The sequence below is a fragment of the Aquarana catesbeiana genome, linkage group LG06 (genome assembly GCF_042186555.1).
Source record: "Aquarana catesbeiana isolate 2022-GZ linkage group LG06, ASM4218655v1, whole genome shotgun sequence".
In the NCBI taxonomy this organism is placed as follows: domain Eukaryota; kingdom Metazoa; phylum Chordata; class Amphibia; order Anura; family Ranidae; genus Aquarana; species Aquarana catesbeiana.
Genome location: NC_133329.1, coordinates 26,096,637 through 26,117,718, shown reverse-complemented (window position 1 = coordinate 26,117,718; position 21,082 = coordinate 26,096,637). Strand labels below are relative to the sequence as shown.

At 45.9% G+C, this 21,082-nt stretch overlaps 1 protein-coding gene across 1 annotated transcript in view; it reads left to right on the top strand.

The window, feature by feature from the left end:
* The window catches only part of LOC141148240 (uncharacterized), a 140,933-nt gene that overhangs the window by 93,441 nt on the left and 26,410 nt on the right, over positions 1–21,082 (top strand). Inside the window, exon 4 of the mRNA XM_073635494.1 lies at positions 17,711–17,784. Coding sequence (XP_073491595.1) covers positions 17,711–17,784 — 74 coding nt within the window. The remainder of the gene's footprint in view (positions 1–17,710; positions 17,785–21,082) is intronic.

Here is a 21,082-nt window from a genome sequence, read left to right as displayed (position 1 = left end):
ACAGCCTGCGACCACCCTTATTCAGGGGGGTCAAAACGGGCTCAGTAGGGATGTGTGGATCCAAAAGATGTCTCCCAGGAAGGCTTTGTGGAAGTTCTGCCGATTACACAGGAAGATTTCGCCTGTAGTCTCCAGGTATTCTCCAAGAGCATTCCTCTTATGGCAAACCAAGAGGAGCTTCCAAACAGGGTGCAGCAAAAATTGTCCACAGGTGCCCCAAAAAGAAAAAGAGGACTCCAATAGTGCAGAACAATCTTGCTACTTTATTTAAAATTGTACAAACAGATAAATCTAAAAAAACGAAGCTTCTGACAGGCAGAAGTAAAAAACGAACTCCGCTGCTGTTTAAAATACAATTGCGCATGCGCGATACGTGCTCACGTTGTGACCCTACAGCCGTTTCGTCACAACTGACGTCATCAGGGGTACGTGGCCACGCTCGTACATGCGCTATAAATACACAAGCGCTGTAGCGCCATAGCTCATTCATTGGTTGAGGGGGAACAGGGGCGGATGTTAATCCAATATTGATAATTACTCCAGCCCAATGAAACCGCCCATACATGGGTACTTCCTTAGTATAAACAAAGGAATAGACATATGGGGCAAAGCCATGTACTGCACACCGCCATCTAGTGGCTGAAAAAGAAGGGAACAGGACACACTCCAAAGTTTCATTTGATGTGTAGAAACAAGCAAATAGTTTCTACAAAGCGGAAGTGTATATTACACACTACCATCTAGTGGCGGAAAAGAAAATTATTCACCAATATGAAACACATTATAAAGTGCATGAAATTAGAATGCATAAAATCAGAATAAATATGGGTGGAGTTAAATTCCCCATCAGCCATAACTCCAGTAAAAAATGTATATATAAACGTGTTTACAATATACAAAAAAATAATAATAATGTATATCAAAAATATGGACACTTTATTGTCCCAATATATCTAAAAACGCATGATAGGTAAATGCATATCCATAAAATGTCAATAAAATGCATATCAATGAAAAGGAGGGGGGATCATCTGTGAAAAAATGATTTCAACTATTGTTAATAAAACAATTAATATCCCACTCTATGTTCAACCCATTCGGGCCATGAGAACCCAGTCTGTAGATCCAGTTTGTTTCGGATCTAGAGATGGTTCTTTTTCCATTACTGCCCCGCCAATGGGGAACGTACTTCTCGATACCGATAAACACAGTTCCCTTAGGGTTCCTATCATGTACTGCATCATAGTACCTAGAGGCACTGTGTTTATCAAAGCCCTGCTTAATGTTGGTAATATGTTCTGCCAACCTCACGTTCAATTTCCTGATGGTACGGCCAACATACTCCCTCCCACATGGACACCTGAGTAAATATACAACGCATTTGGTTATGCATGTGATAAGTGATTTAATGGGGTATGTGGCACCTGTACCACTAGAAGTGAATTCCGTTATTCTTCTATCTCGTAGTGAGTTGATACTGCAAACATTACATCTCCTACAAGGGGAGAATCCTTTTAAGTCCCCAAAAAACGTAGGGCGTTTAGGTGGGACAGGGATATTTGGTGCTAACAGGTGTCTAAAGCTGGTAGCCCCCCTAAATAAAATTTGCTGTTTTTCAGACAAAAGGGGTCCCAAGACTCGATCATTTTTAATGACGGACCAATGTTTTCTAATTATCCTTTTGATGGCTCAATGTTGGCTTGAATAGGTTGTGAGGAAGGCTAACCCAAAATCCTCCCTATCTACTACCTGGGGGGGTTTGTCATGCAGTAATTCCTCACGCTCCCTGTTCCCTATCTCCACAATCAGGGAATCTAACATAGCAGCATCATAACCTTTAATCAAAAACTTTGATTTCAAATTTAAGGCCTCCCTATGGAACTATGGGCAGGGAATACCGCGCCAATCAGAGAGATTAAACAGCAGCCAACACTACAAATTGACCAAATTGTGCAAGATACTTAAATGTAAAAAGTGTAGCACTAAAGTGCAAAACATCTATGTGAAAGAAGTTACAAATTAATAAAAAATCCAACACTTAAGTGAAAAAAGACTGTATCCAGTCTCATGACTATACAGGTATGCAAAGTCAATTTTAGATGTATAGTCTAATGACATAGAAATACGCTTATTCATGGGTAATGAAAAGAAAGTGAGACATTTAGAAAAACACAGTAAGTGGACATGAACATTCGTTTAGGAATATAGTGAAGGGAAAAAAAAAGGGAAGGGGAGAGTGTGAGTGACCAAATGAATGGTTGTGACTCAATGAGTGATAATTAAAATGACCACCTTATAAGTGAGAAAAAAATGCAGCAAATATATATGGCAATAATAATAAAGTGTCCACAATTATAATAAGAGGTGTTGCCATCAGAAAGAAGCTTGAAACTTTGTCTAGTCCCAATATTACTTCATGTAGATAAAATGAATTCAATGCAATGCGGGTGATACTTTGGTAACTCCTCTGCAGTACTCCGAATCAACATAAGGGATAAAGCACTCTTACCGACTTGGGTGGACTCACAGGCCGTCGGCGGTGAGTCAAAAAGGCTTGCACTGTCTTGGGATAAACGACAGTATGGGGGTGGACCGTGAACTGATGGATTTCCTCCTCAGATGGGGGACCCGAATCCTGCCCAGATGGTCCAGACGATCATCAACCTTATCAGCATTGGTATACCATGTATAGAAAAAAGCGACAAAGAGCCTCCACATGGTGTAAATCCAAATAAATCAATTGGCGTTTATTTGATCAATTACGATCATCAGAGAATCCATAAAAACGTATAAAATAGTAGAATCGATTCCAACAAATAAAAAGTAAGCGTGGTGTGGGTGGCTGGGTACAGCAAGAAAACGCTGACGCGTTTCATCTGAAGAGACTTCGGCTGGGGTATATGCCATCCCGCCACCACCACGCTTTTATACATATGCTAAAATTAATGACCCATAAACAGCTGTTACAGCATCGCATGCTTTGACTTCCTGGGTATCTGGCGTGCGTTCCAATAGGAACCACGTGTTTTCGCGTTAAGCCAATTAGAATAGTTGAGGCGCCTCTACCATCCAAGCCTCACCATGGGCGTCCTATCGTAGTGCGCTCATATTGGGTAGGAGTGTATACTCACCACTTCCCCGCCCCTTATGGATCGTCACCATGTTAAACGGGCACGTGACCATGTGACGTATCATTGGGCATACATCATCGCGCCTGCCCGGAAGTAGGAACATATCGCTGAGGTTGTTGGAACGCGGATGCGTTCCAGATGGATCATCGAGGCCGGAAGTGTTTAAAGTAAACAAGACATTTACGAGAGTTCACCGTGAAGGTGAATTAGAGATAAATAAACAATAAAAAGAATTCCGTTTTGATTATGCTAGGATGTCTAACCAGGAAGTCAGTATACCTTGCAATAATATCATACATAACTTTAAAACAAAGACCATGGTAAACCCTATAAAATACAAACAACCAATTATATTCATAGATATGAGTATAACACAGGGGTAGGAAGTAACAATCTGAACTCATAACAAGTTAAAAAACATATAAGGCTGAAATGGTCATGGCTAAATGAGGAGGTATGCTGGATATTGCACATATCATGGGCAGACATGAGCAATATGATAAAAAATTTCAAAAATAAAAATAGTAGTAACTAGACTTTATAGACTATGGAACTCATTGGCATCAGAACAATTTCGTCTTAAATGCAGGAACTGGCCTTTAGGCACAGCAGATAGCCAGGACTGATGATGACAGGAGTCAAGTGGTATAAAACTATTCCTGTCAGTTGTTTTAAAATGAGTCGAAGTGGTGATGACATCATTAACAATAGTAATAGCCAAATCCAAAAAATGGATTTGGGTAGAACTGGCTTCATGGGTAAGTGATATACCTCTATCATTGTTGTTAAGTACAGACAGAAAGGTGGTCACAGAATTGATGTCACCGTCCCAAAAAACAGGACATCATCAATAAATCTCCTCCACATGACCAACTGGGGAGGACTGTCCTTTAGTACCACATCCTCCTCCCACTTGGCCATGAAGAGGTTGGCCATGCTGGGAGCAAATTTGGCTCCCATGGCCACTCCCTTCATTTGTAAATAGTGTGTGCCACCATACCAGAAATGGTTGTGCTCCATCGAGAAGTCCAGTAGCTCCATCACGAAATTGCATTGCGTGACGGAGATACTGGAGTCTCGATAGAGAAAATGGCGCACAGCCTCACGTCCTAGACTATGGGATATAGATGTATAGAGTGATGCGACATCAGCTGTCACCAGCATATATGTAGCTTTCCACTCTATTTCTCTCAATATATTAAGAACATGTTTAGTGTCCCTAAGATAGGAGGGGATGCCCACCACCAGTGGTTGTAGGAAAAAATCGATATACTTCCCAACACGCGAGGTTACCGAATCAATACCACTGATGATGGGCCTCCCTGGTGGATTGGTCAAGGTCTTATGAATTTTCGGTAATATGTACATCACCGGTAGCCGAGGGGGCTAAGGGGACCAAATACTCCCTCTCTTTTTTATTGAGGATCCCTAGATCATAACCTTTCTCAATCAGAACCCTAAGTTCCGGCTTGAAACCAGAGGTCGGATCGGAAGGTAAAGAAGAATATGTATTTGTGTCCGAAAGGATTCTTAATATTTCTTTGTTATTGGAGTCATGATCCAGGATAACTATCGCTCCGCCTCTGTCGGCGGGGCGTATCACAATATTCTTTCTATTCGTCAATGCCTCCAAACCAACTTTAATGTTATGTTGAGTCTGTACTGGTCTAATGTTTAAATTAGCCAGGTCATTCAGCACCAAATCCCGAAAAACAGTGACATTCGGTGCTCCAGTGCTGGGAGGGTTAAAAAGTGATGCATTTTTTAATCCTGAGTGTGTGACCACAGAAGCTTCTCTACTTAGTTGCCTAGCAGGGTTTCTTAGAACATACCTTTTTATATTTAATTTACGTGTGTATTTTTGCACATCAATGAACTTTGGAATTTGTTAAGATTCCGTGGTGGCACAAACTTCAAACCCTTACTAAGGGTGGAAAGTTCTTCCTTAGAGATTTCTTTGGTGCTTAAATTTATGATGCCACTTATGTCCTCCTCCTTTTTGGGGTGAAGCTTCCTCCCCCCTCTGCACCCTCTCTTGCATCTCCGTTTCTTTTGTTCCTTCCCCTTCCAGCCAACTGAAAATCCCGATTAAAACGGTTGTCTCCAGTATGCCGGTTGTGGGAGGAATCTAAGGGATTATGATCCCTATTAAGATTTAATACATTATCGTTCATGCCATCATGTAAAGGAGAAAATCTGTTCCCAACATTGACCCCATATTGATCACGTGCCTCATCATTATTACGATGGTTTCCCCGGGGCCTCTGTCCATGAAAATTGGGAAATCGTTGGTTGCTACCAAAGTCGTGATGGGCTTCCCGGTCATTCAGTCGTTTCCAAGGTAAAGGGGACCGACGACGTGATCGGGAGGAGGAATTCCTCCTACCCCCTCTACCCCTCATATGATGAGGATGTCCCCGAGGTCTCGCACCTCCCCATGAATAGGGGGAAGGAAGATAACCTTGAGGTGTCCCCAACCCAGTGCTCCCTTGAATGCCTTGGGACACGGGCCGAACTTGGACACTTGGAATGTTACTAGAAGTAATGGTAGTGGGGGGGTCAGTGGAGGAAGGAACTTGCCACTTGAACACAAGGTTATCCCTGTAGTCCTTGGCATCCCTATTATATTTCCTCCTTTTCTTTAATTTTTGTTCTGACTCTTCCTTAATCAGGAGAGTCTTCAAGGATTCTGATTTGCGGGTATATTCCTGATTCTCTTTGAATGGTGTAAGTTTAGCCTTAATGATGTTAATCTCTATGTCCAACATAGTAAGCCTACGCTTCTTTTTGGCTATTAAAAATTGCAGAAACCCCACACCTGCTTCATTTAAATATTTGAACCATCCTGCAAGTTCATTATCCTCCTTTTGGGGATTCACTTCCCACCTTAGACTTCTCGGGACCATATTAACTTTTACATACTCCTCTAAATATGCAATATCCCATCTTAGGTGTACCTCAGAAACGGTAAGATTTTTTAATCTGAGAAAACATCCTGCTAAGTCATCACTGGGGTCCTCTCTACCGTCAAAAACACCCGTGGTGTCTATGACCAACTGTGACCTATACTCAAAAATATCCATTTGCAGGAGAAAACACCAGCTGCAATAACTAAGTATTTATGAAACAAGAGCAAAAAGGGGAAGGGGGGGAGAAATTGCGCTTGGTGTTCAATATAAATGATAAAAAGTGAAAAACCGTGAAGTGTGTCCTGCAGCTGAAACACAATAACCCCAATACGAGGGCACACAAACGAAACAATATAAAAAACAGTGTAGCGCTGGACTAATAGGAAAACGCATATGTTGATATATGCGAGTATACCAACATCTCCCCAAAGGACATATTTGTGGCCTTAAATCGTCTCCTTCTGGATCGGGATGTGTCCGGATCAGGGGTTTCCTCCTCCTCCTCCTCATTCCTGTAATTATCACGCATCTGCTGTGACTCCGCCACGTGCTCTTCCCCCACTGCGCCGAACGAAAAGGGGCAGGGAATAGAATAGAAAGAACATCAGGGGCGGGCAGAGTTACACGCATGCGCAGTGTATATAAAGCGTAACACACGTGCGTATTACGTACGATCTGTGAGCGGAGGAAGGAGCATTGGACGTGCCGATCGTAAGAACGAAGGTAAGAGACAAACTTGTGCCTATACTGCTTCTACATTGAGGCCTATATTGTAACAAGATTAGGAGAGTTTTGTCTGACATTAGGCTTTGTCTTGTGTTGTGTCTTGCAGTGAACATGGATATGCTACTGAAAGACAATGACTTCATGTCACTATTCATACATATGTTAAGGGAGCTGCCATGTCTGTGGGAGATTAAACACCCACATTACAAGAACCAAGCAAAGAGGAAGGCAGCACTGGAGCAATTGTGTGAAATTGTGAAGCAGGTGATCCCCACGGCAGACATCACCTATTTAAAGATCTTAATTGGTGGCCTGAGGAGCACATATGTAAGGGAGCACAAGAAGGTCCAGGATTCACAGAGATCCGGAGCAGCAGATGACATCTATGTCCCCAGGATGTGGCACTATGACAGGCTGCATTTTCTGGCAGGCCAGACTGAACCCAGGCCATCCCTCTCCAGTCTTCCTTCCATGCTTCCTTCCCCCCCGGCTGAGGCTTCTGACGCCCAACCTGGGCCTTCCAGGCAGCATGTGGAGGAGCCCAGATTGAGCCAGGTATAGCATTCCTCTAAATATTTCTGCTTGTCCAATCAATGATGTTAACTAGATGTTAGTTGGGAGTACTAATTTATGATTGTGATTGATGATGCAACAACTAAAACCATGTCCCTTTTTCATGCACAGGGAAGTCTCAGCCAGGAGGTGGCTGGGCTGAGCCGGCTGCCTGATCTGCAGGTCCCTCCACTCCCCCTGGAAAGAGAAAGTGGCAGGAGGAGGAGTGCCCTAGAGGAGGCTGGCAGAGGACTCTTTTGGAGGGCTACAGAGGTCCTGGGAGCACCACACACCGTGGAGGAGGACATTGCTGCCACCATTGCCTATAAAATGCAGAGGATGGAGGAGGGACAAGTCACGTGTAAGTCGCTCATATTGGAGGCTCTTAAGAAAGGTATGAGGGGCCAAATTACAGCTCAGACACACCTTTGCGATGGTCCTCCTCCTCCTCCTGCAGGTCCTCCTCCTCCTTCTCCTCCAGGTCCTCCCAGTCCTCCTTCTCCTCCAGGTCCTCCCAGTCCTCCTCCTCCTCCAGGTCCTACTCCTCCTCCTGTCACATCTCCAACAGCAGAGCCACAGCCCGGAAGGAAGTGTGGAAGGAAGACCAGAAAGTGAGGACCCTGGATCCAGTCTGGTTGGCCAAAAAATGCAGCCTCTTGTGGTACCACAGCCTGGGGACACAGATGTCATCTGCTGCTTTCCGGATCTCTGCGAATTCTGGACCAGACTGCCCTCCCTTACATATGGACTCCTCAGGCCACCAATTTTGATGTTCAAGAATTGATGTCTGCCCTGGGGGTCCCAGGGTTCGCTAATTTCTCCTGTTGATCCAGTGTTGCCTCCCTCTTTGTTTGGTTCTGAGCCCTTAATAAAGGATTTTTGTTTTGAATTATACTTGCCTATGTGTGTTTTACTTCAAAAAGGACAGTTTGTTTGTGAGGATTCAGGTACATTTCAAATATACAATGTGAAATGAACAAGGGACACCAACAACAAACAATCTCCTTGAGATTAAATAATAAAATATATCAATGGTGTTGGGGTAACTTGACACACAAAACACACACAAAAATATTAGGGAGTAAAAATAAAAATAACATTGAACAAAGATCAGCCTTGGAAAAAATACAAACATTAAATCTAAAAAAAAAAAAGGCTTAAAATCCAAAAAAAAAAAAAAAAAACATTCTGTCAGATGTCACAACTAATAACAATATATTGAGGGAATCCCAAAAAAAAAAACTAAAAAAAAACTTTGTGAGAAGTGTGTGTGAATATGAGCAGCAAAACTACTTAATTCTTCTCACATTATAAAGAAGAAGAGAGTGCGCTGTATTAAACCATTTTTGACATTGCAGCGTGACGAAAGTGCTGTATCCATTGCGAACGCTAAGTTTACCAGAACGAGCTGTTCCGTGCCGGAATTTCTTCTGAGCATGCGTGGCACTTTGTGCGTCGGAACAGGCCACACACGGTCGGAATTGACGCGATCAGATTTTGTTGTCGGAAAATGTTATCTCCTGCTTTCCAACTTTGTGTGTCTGAAAATCCGAGGGAAAATGTCCGATGGAGCCCACACACGGTCGGAATTTCCGACAACACGCTCCGATCGGACATTTTCCATCAGAAAATCCGACCGTGTGTACGGGGCATTAGACTGGGATGCCATTAAATTTCATGTGCGTGTAAAGGCAGGTGTCCCAATACTTTTGGCAATATAGTATATTTCTAAACCTCCACATGCTCTATCCTTACCCCTATTGAACAGCTATATTGGCTTGTTTATCATTAGCGAATGGTTCGCCCTGAGCATAAGTTTGGGGCCGAACTTTGGTTGTTGGGATGTCTGCAGAACACCGAACAATATGCGGTGTACGGGGAAAATTCAAAAGCCACCGGAACACTGTTAAAGTCTGTGGGACACTAACATGAAAAATCAAAAGTGCTAATTTTAAAGGCTTATATGCAAGTTATTGTCATAAAAAGTGTTTGGGGACCTGGGTCCTGCCCCAGGGGACATGGATCATTGCAAAAAAAAGTTTTAAAAACGGCCGTTATTTCGGGAGCAGTGATTTTAATAATGCTTAACCAGTTCAGATCCATGCTATAGCCGAATGATGGCAACAGCGCGGACCTGCTTTGCTGGGACTACGTCTATTGACGTCGTCCTGTGCACTAGAGGCCTGCGCACCCCCTGCAGGGTGCACGCGGCGCGCTCTGTGATCAGTGAGTCTATGAGACTCGCCTGATCACAGATCGGAGTAAGGGATCGGTCCCGACCCCTTACCACGTGATCAGCTGTCAGCCAATGACAGATGATCATGTGATGTCAACAGAGCCGGTAATCAACTATTTTTTCTCCTCGCGCTGACAGCGTGAGGAGGAAAAAAAAGCAGATCACCGGCGGCCGTGAGAGGGACATCAGTCCCGATCACGGCGATCATCAGTGCCCACCTGTGCCCCCTGCCAGTGACACCTAGCAATTGGCAGCAGTACCGCCTACCAGTGCCCACAGTGCCGCCTACCAGTGCCCACAGTGCCACCCATCAGTGCCCACAGTGCCACCCATCGGCGCCCACAGTGCCAACCATCAGTGCCCACAATCAGTGCCACAACAACAGTGCTGCACATCAGTGCCATCTATCAATGTCCATCAGTGTCACCTACCAGTGCCCATAAGTGCCCATCAGTGGCGCCCATCACTGCCCATCAGTGCCCCCCATCAGTGCCCCCCATCAGTGCCATCTATCAGTGCCCCCATCTGTGCCACCCATCCGTGCCACCCATCAGTGCCACCCATCAGCGCCCATCAGTGGCCATCAGTGCCGCCTTGTCTGTCCCCATCAGTGTCGCCTTAACTGTGCCTATCAGTGCCGCCTTAACTGTGCCTATCCGTGCCCATCAGTGCAGCCTATCAGTGCCCACCAGTGCTGCCTCATCAGCGCATATCAATTAAGGAGAAAAATTACCTGTTTGCAAAATTTTATAACAAACTATGAAACATGATTTTTTTTTCAAAATTTTCCATCTTTTTTTGTTTGTTTAGCAAAAAATAAAAATCCCAGCTGTGATTAAATACCACCAAAAGAAAGCTCTATTTGTGTGAAAAAAATGATAAAAATTTCATTTGGGTACAGTGTTGTATGACCACACAATTGTCATTCAAAATGCGTCAGCGCTGAAAGCTGAGAATTGGTCTGGGCAGGAGGGGGGTTTAAGTGCCCAGTAAGCAAGTGGTTAAAGTTAAACAATAAAAGTGAAATATTAATATTTTAAATATCGTACCTGGGGGTTGTCTATAGTATGCCTGTAAAGTGGTGCATGTTTCCTGTGTTTAGAACAGTCCCTGCACAAAATTACATTTCTAAAGGAAAAAAGTAATTTAAAAGTACTTGTGGCTATAATGAATTGTCGGTCCCGGCAATACAGATAAAAGAATAAAAGAAGTCATTGAAAAGAATGGCATGGGATCCCCCCGTCTATTTGGGTCTGTTATGATTATTAAGGGGGACCCCAAACCAAAATTTAAAAAATAATTGCGTGGAGGTCTTCAGGCCCTTCAGGTCTGGTATGGATATTAAGGGGAACCCTGTGCCAAAATGTAAAAAAAAATGGTGTGGTGGTCCCCCCAAAAATCCGTACCAGACCCTTATTCGAGCACGCAACCTGGCAAGCCACAGGAAAAGATGGGGGACGAAAGAGTGCCCCCCCTCCTGAACCGTACCACCCCTCTCCTGAACCATACCAGGCCACATGCCCTCAACATGGGGAGGGTGCTTTGGGGTAGCCCCCCAAAGCACCTTGTCCCTATGTTGATGGGAACAAGGGCATCATCCCCACAACCATTGCTTATCGGAATCTGGAACTCCCTTTAACAAGGGGACCCCCAGATCCCACCCCCCCTTTGGTGAAATGGTAACGGGGTACAAATGTACCCTTACCATTTCACAAAAAAAGTGTCAAAATGGTACAAAAGACAAGACACAGCTTGGGACAATTCCTTTATTAAAAAATAAAAAGATAAAAATGTCCCACAAAGTCCATTCATCTTCTTATTTCTCTCCGCTGACGCACGGAAAAGGAAAAAAAAGCCGCAACCGACCCACCTTCATGGGAGGCACCGGCCGTATGACGCATCTTCGCTTTGATAGTTCTTTTAGAACTGAGGGCGGGGCCACTCGGTGACATTCCCGGGTGATCCCGCCCCCCTCTGACGCACAGGGACTTCCCCCTGGCTTTCCCGGGGTGTCAGAGGGGAGCTGGGCCACCCGTTTACTTCCACATATTTTTTTTTTTTATTTTGGTTCGGGGTTCCCCTTAATATTCGTACCAGACCAAAAGGGGCTGGTAATGGGCTGGGGGGATCCCATGCCATTTTTTTCAATGACTTATTTTATCTGTATTGCCAGGACCGACAATTCATTATAGCCACGAGTACTTTTAAATGACTTTTATTCCTTTAGAAATGTCATTTTGCTCTCGGACTGTTCTAAACATGGGAAACATGCGCCATTTTACAGGCATACTATAGACACCCCCCAGGTACGAAATTTAAAGGAATATTTCACTTTTATTGTTTCACTTTAAGAATTATTAAAATCACTGGTCCCAAAAAAAACGGCCGTTTTAAAACTTTTTTTGCATTGATTCATGTCCCCTGGGGCAGGACCCGGGTCCCCAGACACTTTTTATGACAATAACTTGCATATAAACCTTTTAAAAGGAGCACTTTTGATTATTCATGTTCGTGTCCCATAGACTTTAACGGTGCTCGTGTGTTCTGCCAAATTTTTTGCCTGTTCGGTATGTTCTGGTGCAAACCGAACCGGGGGGTGTTCGGCTCATCCCTATTTATCATTCTGTCATCTTGAGTAGTACATTACCAGACTCAAAGAAAGATATTGTTTTACAGATACTCATTGATTAGTGGAATTAGGATAGTTCCACAAATTCTTTTATCTGCATCCTTCTTTAACCTCTTCACATCCACGCTATAGCGAAAGATGGCTACAGCGTGGGCTTACATTGCCTGGAGGGCGTCCATGTACGTCCTCTTGTGGTCGTGTGATCACGAGTCCATGGGACTCGGCTGATCACAAATCTCAGTAAAGGGCCGATCCCGGGCCGTTACCACGTGATCAGCTGCCAGCCAATGACAGCTGATCACATGATGTAAACAGAAGCTCGGTAATTGGCTTTTTTTCCCTCATGCTAACAGCATGAGGAGAACATAATAAGCCGATAACTGGCTTGTGTAAACGGGACATCGGTCCCTCACACTGACAGTCACTGCTGTTAAGCAGTGCCCACCAGTGCCACCTACCGGTGCTCACCAGTGCCACCTAACAGTGCACTGCTCACCAGTGCTGCCACACAGTGCCCATCAGTGTCTCATGCTCAGTGCCACCTATCAGTTCCGCCTCATCTGTGCCTTCTGATCAGTGCCCACCAGTGCTGCCTCATCGGTGCTACTTATCAGTGCCGCCTTATCTGTGCCCATCAGTTCAGTCCCATCAGTGCAGCCTCTCAGTGACCATCAGCACCTATCAGTGCCGCCTATCAATGCCACCTTACAGTGCCACTTCTCAGTAGTGCCTAGCAGTGCCCATCAATGCCACCTATCAGTTCCGCCTCGTCAGTGCCTCCTGATCAGTGCCCACCATTGCCGTCTCATCAGTGCTACCTTTCAGTGCTGCCTTATCAGTGCCCAACAGTGCAGCCTCATCAGTGCACATCAAAGAAGTAAAAAAATTACCTGTTTGCAAAACTATGAAAACCAATGTCAGTTCAGGCACCACGTCATCCCGACCACGGAGTCTGGATCCGCCATATGCCTGACTGACACCCGTCTCAGCCTCTATGCAAGCCGCTGAAAGCCTGAAATGGCCACTCCCGCCGCCCCCACAGCTCAGCGCTCCAGTGAGCGAGGAGGGGGCAGAGCAGAGGGCTGTGACTGACAGTCTGCAGCTCTCTGCTCACGAAGCTGTGAAAGCCGAGTGATCGGCAGTGTTTCATCACTCAGTTCTCAGTGTAGAGGTGTCGGGTGACTGCAGCATCGGATCGCCCCAGTGCATGATGGGACGGTGACATCACAAAGGGGTGGGGCCTCCAGATGGTGTCACCGAGTGGCCCCGTCCCATGGCTATATAAGTATTGGCACACAGTGGACTCAGCATTACACTGGGAGAGCGCATCGAGACAATATAGGAGGAAGAACAGAGGGGGAAGACAGCGGAGAGAGGACACCCAGCAAAAGACCATGGAGAGAGAAGAACCAGACAGGTGGATGAGGGAGAAGAACAGGAGGATGAAGACATTGCCGGAGGGAGAAGAAATTGGAGGATACGTCAGAGCTACCTTAACAAATTACTTTAAAAACCTGTGTACTCTTTTCATTTCTTGACACTTTTTTTTTTTTGGATGAATGGGTAGAGATACAATGAACCCCATACTTATTCACATAGGGTGGGGGGGCCAGGATCTTGGGGCCCCCTTTTTTAAAGGGGGCTTCCAGATTCCGATAAGCCCCCCCGACCACAGGCCCCAACAACCAATGGCCAGGGTTGTCGGGAAGAAGCCCTTGTCCCCATTAACAAGGGACTTTGTTGAGGGTATGTGACCTGGTATGGTCCAGGAGTGGGGGGACCCCCACGCCATTTTTTTTTGATGCGGGGAGTTCCCCTTAAAATCCATACCAGACCAAACCTATACACATGCACGAACGTAAACACATGCGTCGGGGCAAATATGCGTGAAAACATTAATTGTGATACACATATTAGATATCATTTATTTCCATTTTTGTCTATAGTATTCCGTGCTGCTTTGCAACTCTGGTATTTGTTTCTTATATTACATGTTAGATATCGCCGCACATGCCAGAGTGAGAGCAATAATTATAACATAAGACTTCCCCCCTAACACTAAACTGATACCTATAAGGGCCTTTGAAGCATTGCCTATAGAAAATATAGGGTACTGACGTTTGATGCCATTTCATGGTCGCACAAAATTTAAGGTTTGGCATATTGGGTATCTATTTACTCGGTGCAACCTCATCTTTTATATTTTACCAAAAATTAAGGTAATTTATTGTGGTTGTTTGCCCTAATATTCAAGTTAGTTTGGTTTTTGTTTTTTTTTTACTGAAATTTTGCGTTTCCTAGAACTTTGCAGGAAAATGGCGTGACATAAAAAATTGCAACTACCACTATTTTATTCTCTAGGGTGTCTGCTTTCAGAAAATCTATAATATTTGTGGGTTTTATATAATCTTCAGGCTTAAAATGGTTTTTTAAACATGTGTGCAAAAAATGCAAAAACGGCTCTGGCATCGAAAAGGTTAAAGGCATTATGTCATCAAAAATTCCCTCATCCCAAAATAGCGTTGAGTAGGGATGAGCCGAACACCCCCCTGTCGCACCAGAACTTGCGAACAGGCAAAAAATTTGTTCGAACACGCGAACACCATTAAAGTCTATGGGACACGAACATGAATAATCAAAAGTGCTCATTTTAAAGGCTTATATGCAAGTTGTTGTCATAAAAAGTGTTTGGGGACCTGGGTCCTGCCCCAGGGGACATGGATCAATGCAAAAAAAAAGTTTTAAAAATAGGCGTTTTTTCGGGAGCAGTGATTTTAATAATGCTTAAAGTGAAACAATAAAAGTGTAATATCCTTTTAAATTTCGTACCTGGGGGATGTCTATAGTATGCCTGTAAAGGGGCGCATGTTTCCCATGTTTAGAACAGTCTGACTCGCGGCTATTAATGAATTGCCGGTCTGACAATACGCATAAAAGTTCATTGATAAAAACGGCATGGGAATTCCCCACAGGGGAACCCCGAACCAAAATGTAAAAAAAAAAAATGACGTGGGGGTCCCCCTAAATTTCATACCAGGCCCTTCAGGTCTGGTGTGGATATTAAGGGGAACCCCGGCCAAAATTTTTTAAAAAATGGCGTGGGGTCCCCCCTTAAAATCTATACCAGACCCTTTAGGGCTGGTATGGATTTTAAGGGGATCCCCGAGCCAAAATTTAAAAAAAAAACGGTGTGGGGTCCCCCGAAAAATCCATACCAGACCCTTATCCGAGCACGCAACCTGGCAGGCCACAGGAAAGGAGAGGGGGATGAGAGAGCGCCCCCCCTCCTGAACCGTACCAGGCCACATGCCCTCAACATTGGGAGGGTGCTTTGGGGTAGCCCCCCAAAACACCTTGTCCCCATGTTGATGGGGACAAGGGCCTCATCCCCACAACCCTTGCCCGGTGGTTGTGGGGGTCTGCGGGTGGGGGGCTTACCGGAATCTGGAAGCCCCCTTTAACAAGGGGACCCCCAGATCCCGGCCCTCCCCCCTGTGTGAAATGGTAAGGGCATACAAAAGTACCCCTACCATTTCACAAAAAAAACTGTCAAAAATGTTAAAAATGACAAGAGACAGTTTTTGACTATTCCTTTATTTAAATGCTTCTTCTTTCTTCTATCTTCCTTTGGTTTCTGCCTCGTCCGGCATCTTCCTCCACGGCGTTGGCGTCTTCTTCCCTTCTTCTCCTCGGGCCGCTCTGCATCCATGATGGCACACTTTTTCTGACAATTCCATGCATATAAGCCTTTAAAATTAGCACTTTTGATTTCTTCCATAGACTTTTAAAGGGTGTTCCGCGGCATTCGAATTTTCCTCGAACACCCAAATTGTTTACTGTTCGGCGAACTGGCGAACAGCCGATGTTCGAGCCGAACATGAGTTCGACTCAAACTCGAAGCTCATCCCTAGCGTTGAGCACTAATCTCCATGATTACCCCCTGAATATAAATTTCCTCTCCTCTCAGTACAAATTCACTACTCCTCTGCTGAATTTCCCCCTCACAGCACAGATTGTTTCCCCCAAGCTCAAAATTATCTCATTCCACATATGCTCCCAGCACAATTCCCCCATCCTAGCACAAATCCTCTACCCCTCAAAGCACTTCTTGAATGCAAAGAGATTTATTGTCTATTGAACAGAACTGTGGGATAGAGGGAAGGGGCCAGGACACCCTTAAGTAGATGCAATTTTAATTGGCAGACCCTGAGACTTCTATAGGCAGACAGCCATACAGGAGAAGGCATCCAACTAGACACCACATCTGCATGGGTAGGACCGCTGTCTCCTATGGCAACACTCTTGACACAGTTTCTAACAAAGGTTGCAGTGAACTCCTTCACTTCTTCTACAATCTCCTATTGTAGATCTTCACTTAACTGAGCTCCCAGTCTTTCAGTAGACTAACCAATCCACTTGCCACTGGATCCCATAAGCTCTTACAATCTTCTCACTCAGTATCTTCCTCTAACTTGACCCCCCGCTTCCCTGCTCGGTCCCTAGCTTGGCACTCGGATACTCCTCAAGCGTCACCCCGCTGGCTTGCTTGGTCCCTGGCTTGGCGCACAATACTACTCTGCAAGCATCACCTCTACTGGCTGGGTCCTTGGCTTGGCACTCGCTGAAGTGTTCCCACTTCTTCACCATCCCCGGTTGGTGAGAAGACTGCTCCGGTACATGCATCAGTTACTCAGTGTGGTCCCTTAGTGGCGACAGCTTCCCTTCTACCTCCAACCACAACAGGTTCTGTGGCCGGCAGCACCGTTACTTCTGCTTGGACTGCAAGTCACAATCTCAACCTTGCACTTCTCTCTTGCTTCTGGATAGGTCCTCAGACAGCCTAGCAGCCAGAAGTCCCCGGGATAGACCTCAGGCTTCTGGCCTAGCAGCTCGGGGCAGCATAACACATGTCCACCCAGACAGCCGTCCAGGTGGCACAGAACCCAGTTCACCTGACTCCACCCAAATAAATAGGCTCTCCCAGCAGGCCAAGGGATCCAAGAAAATCCCTGCCCATTGGCTGAGATACCCTATCTATTCCTAATCTGTCCTTGCGATGCCCTTGTCTTATCTGATGTCACCAGCTACAATGCCACCCAGTGACTGAAGAGTGAGAAGTGCAGCAATTCAAGAATTAGAGAGAGATCAAATGATCTTCTAACAATTGGCAACTACTGCCTGGCAACTAAATTTAATAGCAATCCTGCCTAAACATCAGGGTGCTACAGAAGTATTTGTGTTGCATGCGCGGCCCTCTCATATGATAAAGATTCTCAGATACACTATAAAGCAAGCAGGCATTGGCAGGCTTTCTAATTAAAAAAAGCTGGAAAGCTTAGTATACAGAGTATTATGCATGCTACCAGTATTACCTGTTTTTCATAAAATAATAGTCTTATACTAAGAATATATCAAAGTTGATATGTACATGATATATAAGTTTATTACACATAACATAAGCATTCAAATTTGTCAAAACCAATTGTGTACCAATAAACACATTTTATTGTTTTATTCACTTTTGTAGTGTAAGCAGCAAGGTCCCACAGGAGGAAAAGGAATCCTATAGGATTATGTTGGAAACCGCACGAAAACTAACAGGTATGGTGTCTCAGCAAAGCTATTTGCTTTCAGTAACAAACGCAGAAAATGCTGTCACTTGCTACATTGGACTTCTTTTCCTCATGCTAGGGAACTGAGAATTAGTAGCTATAACCTATTATATTAATTAATATTAATATTATTTGCACACAAGTGTACTCTACCATATAATATTTCTCTCCAGGGGTTAGGTAAATCCTCCCTCTCCCTGTTCATACTGCTTGCTGGAGGGATTGCGGGCAACAGGGCACATTCCTCCATATTTCGTGGGATTGCCCCAAGTTGCGGCCCTATTGGCTAGACATCAGGACCCAAATTAAAGCAATCTTAGCACTTGAGCTACCTGACTCCCCATTGGACCTTCTGCTGCATGTCCCCCTTCCCCATCCCTCCCAGCCATCACCGTAAATTGGTCCTGCCATATCTTTTGAATGTGGCTAGGGGACCGATTCCAGTTTACTGGAAATCCGCTCAAATTCCAAGTTGGGAAGAATGAATACATTAACAATATTACGGCTGCGGAGAAATGGATGGCAACGTGCAAGGGTAGACATGACAAGTTCTACAGCAGGGTTCCCAACTGCTGGCCCTCTGATGTGGCCCGCCACATCTTGCTCTGAGATGGTGGGTCGGCAAGCCCAGATCGCGGGTTCCTGACCCTCCATCTCCGAGCATCAGTGCGAAGAACTGAGCCACCGCTAGAGGAAGCAGAGCTGATGCTTCCTGTATAGTGCTGGCTCCTTCAGAGGCGGAGTGATACCAAATGTACTCCGCCTCTGACAGGAAGCATTGGCTCTGCTCTCTACTGCAGCTGCATGCTACTGTCACATTGATGCTCGGGGAGCGGGATGGCGGGTCGAGACACGGGACTAGGGGTGAGCTTGATGTTCGGTGTGACGGGAGTCACTTTTGGGCACAGGGTGACTGAGAAAATATATCTTGGATTACTTAAAATGGGACAGTAATATTTATCAACAATATCTCCCATGATATATGTAAAGACTATTCTTGGTTTGTTTGATTCTGAACTCAACATGTTAGTTGAGAGAGCCTCTAGAACTGGGTAGGAGCTGGACAGTCTACTCATACTATAGTTTGTTGCCTACTAGGCTGAGGAGGGGGAGATCACTGTTTGTATTGTTAATTGTAATTAGCTCCTGCTATTGTGAGAAGGTGTCCTGTGTTTACACTAATGCGTGAAGCTCGTAGACAACAAGTCTGACCTGTAGTGAAATCCTGATTAATCATACAATGCTCAGGAGGGCACATTGTGAGAAGGTGTCCTGTGTTTACACTAATGCGTGAAGCTCGTAGACAACAAGTCTGACCTGTAGTGAAATCCTGATTAATCATACAATGCTCAGGAGGGCACAGAGTCACATCGGCTGCTTTAAGGGACTAGTTGATTAGTTCATGTTAATTCTGTTTCTGGTTACAGTTGTATTGTTAGAGTAATATGAGCAGGAGGGGGGACCTCCTCTTCTACTGTATATAAGACTGTATTCTGGTTCTAATAAAAAGAGTCTGATCCCTGTTTGACCCTCCGTACAGGGCCTTGTCTCGTACTTGGGGGGAAGAATTATTCGTATGGGTTTCTAGTTCGGCTGATTGGAGCGTTCGGTAGCTGCCTTTGTGTTCGGGAATGGAAGGTCCTAAACAGCTTTAACCCCTTTCTTACTCGGGGTGTCGTTACATTCTGGTCGAACATGAGCTTGACTCGAACATCGGGTGTTCACCCGTTCCCCGAAAATCAAATATTATGGGGTGTTCGAGGCAGTGGCGTCACTAGGGTTGGTGTCAGCTGGTGCGGTAAAACATGGTGTCACCCCCCCTAACTATACTCACCCCTCAATACAGACCCCCCTCCTTCAGTACATTTCCCCTTCCAAGTATAGTCTACCCTCAGTAGAGACCCCCCACACTTGGTACAGACCCCCTCCCTCAGTATAGACCCCTCACTAAATATAAACCCCCTCCATCAGTACAGACCCCCCTCAGTACAAACCACCCCCTCCTTCAGTACAGCCCCCCAGGGCAAACCACCCCCCTCCATTAGTACAGCCCCCCAGGGCAAAACACCCCCTCCATTAGTACAGCCCCTCCAACAGTACAGCCCCCCCCAGGAAAAACTACCCCCTCTATCAGTACACCCCCTCCCCCAGCACAAACCACCCCTTCATTAGTACACCCCTTCCCCCAGGACAAACCACCCCCTCCATCAGTACACACCCTCCCCAGGATAAACCACCCCCTTCATCAGTACACCCACTCCCCCAGGACAAACCACCCCTTCATCAGTACACCCCCTCCCCAGGACAAACCACCCCCTCCATCAGTACACACCCTCCCCCAGGACAAACCACCCCCTCCATCAGTACACCCCCTCCCCCAGGACAAACCACCCCCTCCATCAGTACAGCCCCCCAGGGCAAACCACCCCTCCATCAGTACAGCCCCCCCAAGACAAACTACCCTCTCCATCAGTACAACCCCCCAGGACAAACCACCCCTCCATCAGTACAGCCCCTCCAGGACAAACTACCCCCTCCATCAGTACAACCCCCCCAGGACAAACCACCCCCTCCATCAGTACAGCCCCCAGGACAAACTACCCCCTTTATCCGTACAGCCCCCCCAGGACTAACTACTCCCATCAGTACAGCCCCCCAGGACTAACTACCCCCATCAGTCCAGCCCCCCCAGGACAAACTACCCCCTTTATCAGTAGTACATCCCCCCCACCTGTCAACACCACAGAGGACATCCCTCCCCCCCTCATCGCAAGCCGACACCCCCTTACCGCACTAGCACGGGCGGCTCAGATACATGGAACACCTGGGCGGCAGCTGGAGAGGAAAGGACATCGTGCAGCCACGCCGCCCGGGTGGAGAATGGATCGTCACGTGACAGGCAGCAGCGCCGTAGTGAGAGAGACAGAGGAGGAGGAGAACACCCACTGCTGCAGCGCTGCTCTGGATGGTGTCACCCCTGTAGCGGGTGGCACCCGGGTGCGGACCGCACCCCCCGCATCCCCCTAGTAACACCACTGGTTCGAGGGAAATTTGAGCACCCACGGAATGTCCCATAATGCACTGGGAGATCGCAGTGCATTTCTGTATGATGATTGGCCAAAGCATGCACCTGACCTGCATACTTTGGCCAATCCCAGCACCCTCTGCTAAGAGAGCCATAATTGGCCAAAGGCAGGGTGCCTTTGGCCAGTCATAGCTCAGGGGGACTAAGTCCATGCCCCACACTATATAAGGCTGCCTGCACGGCGGCCCTGTGTAGTGTTGTT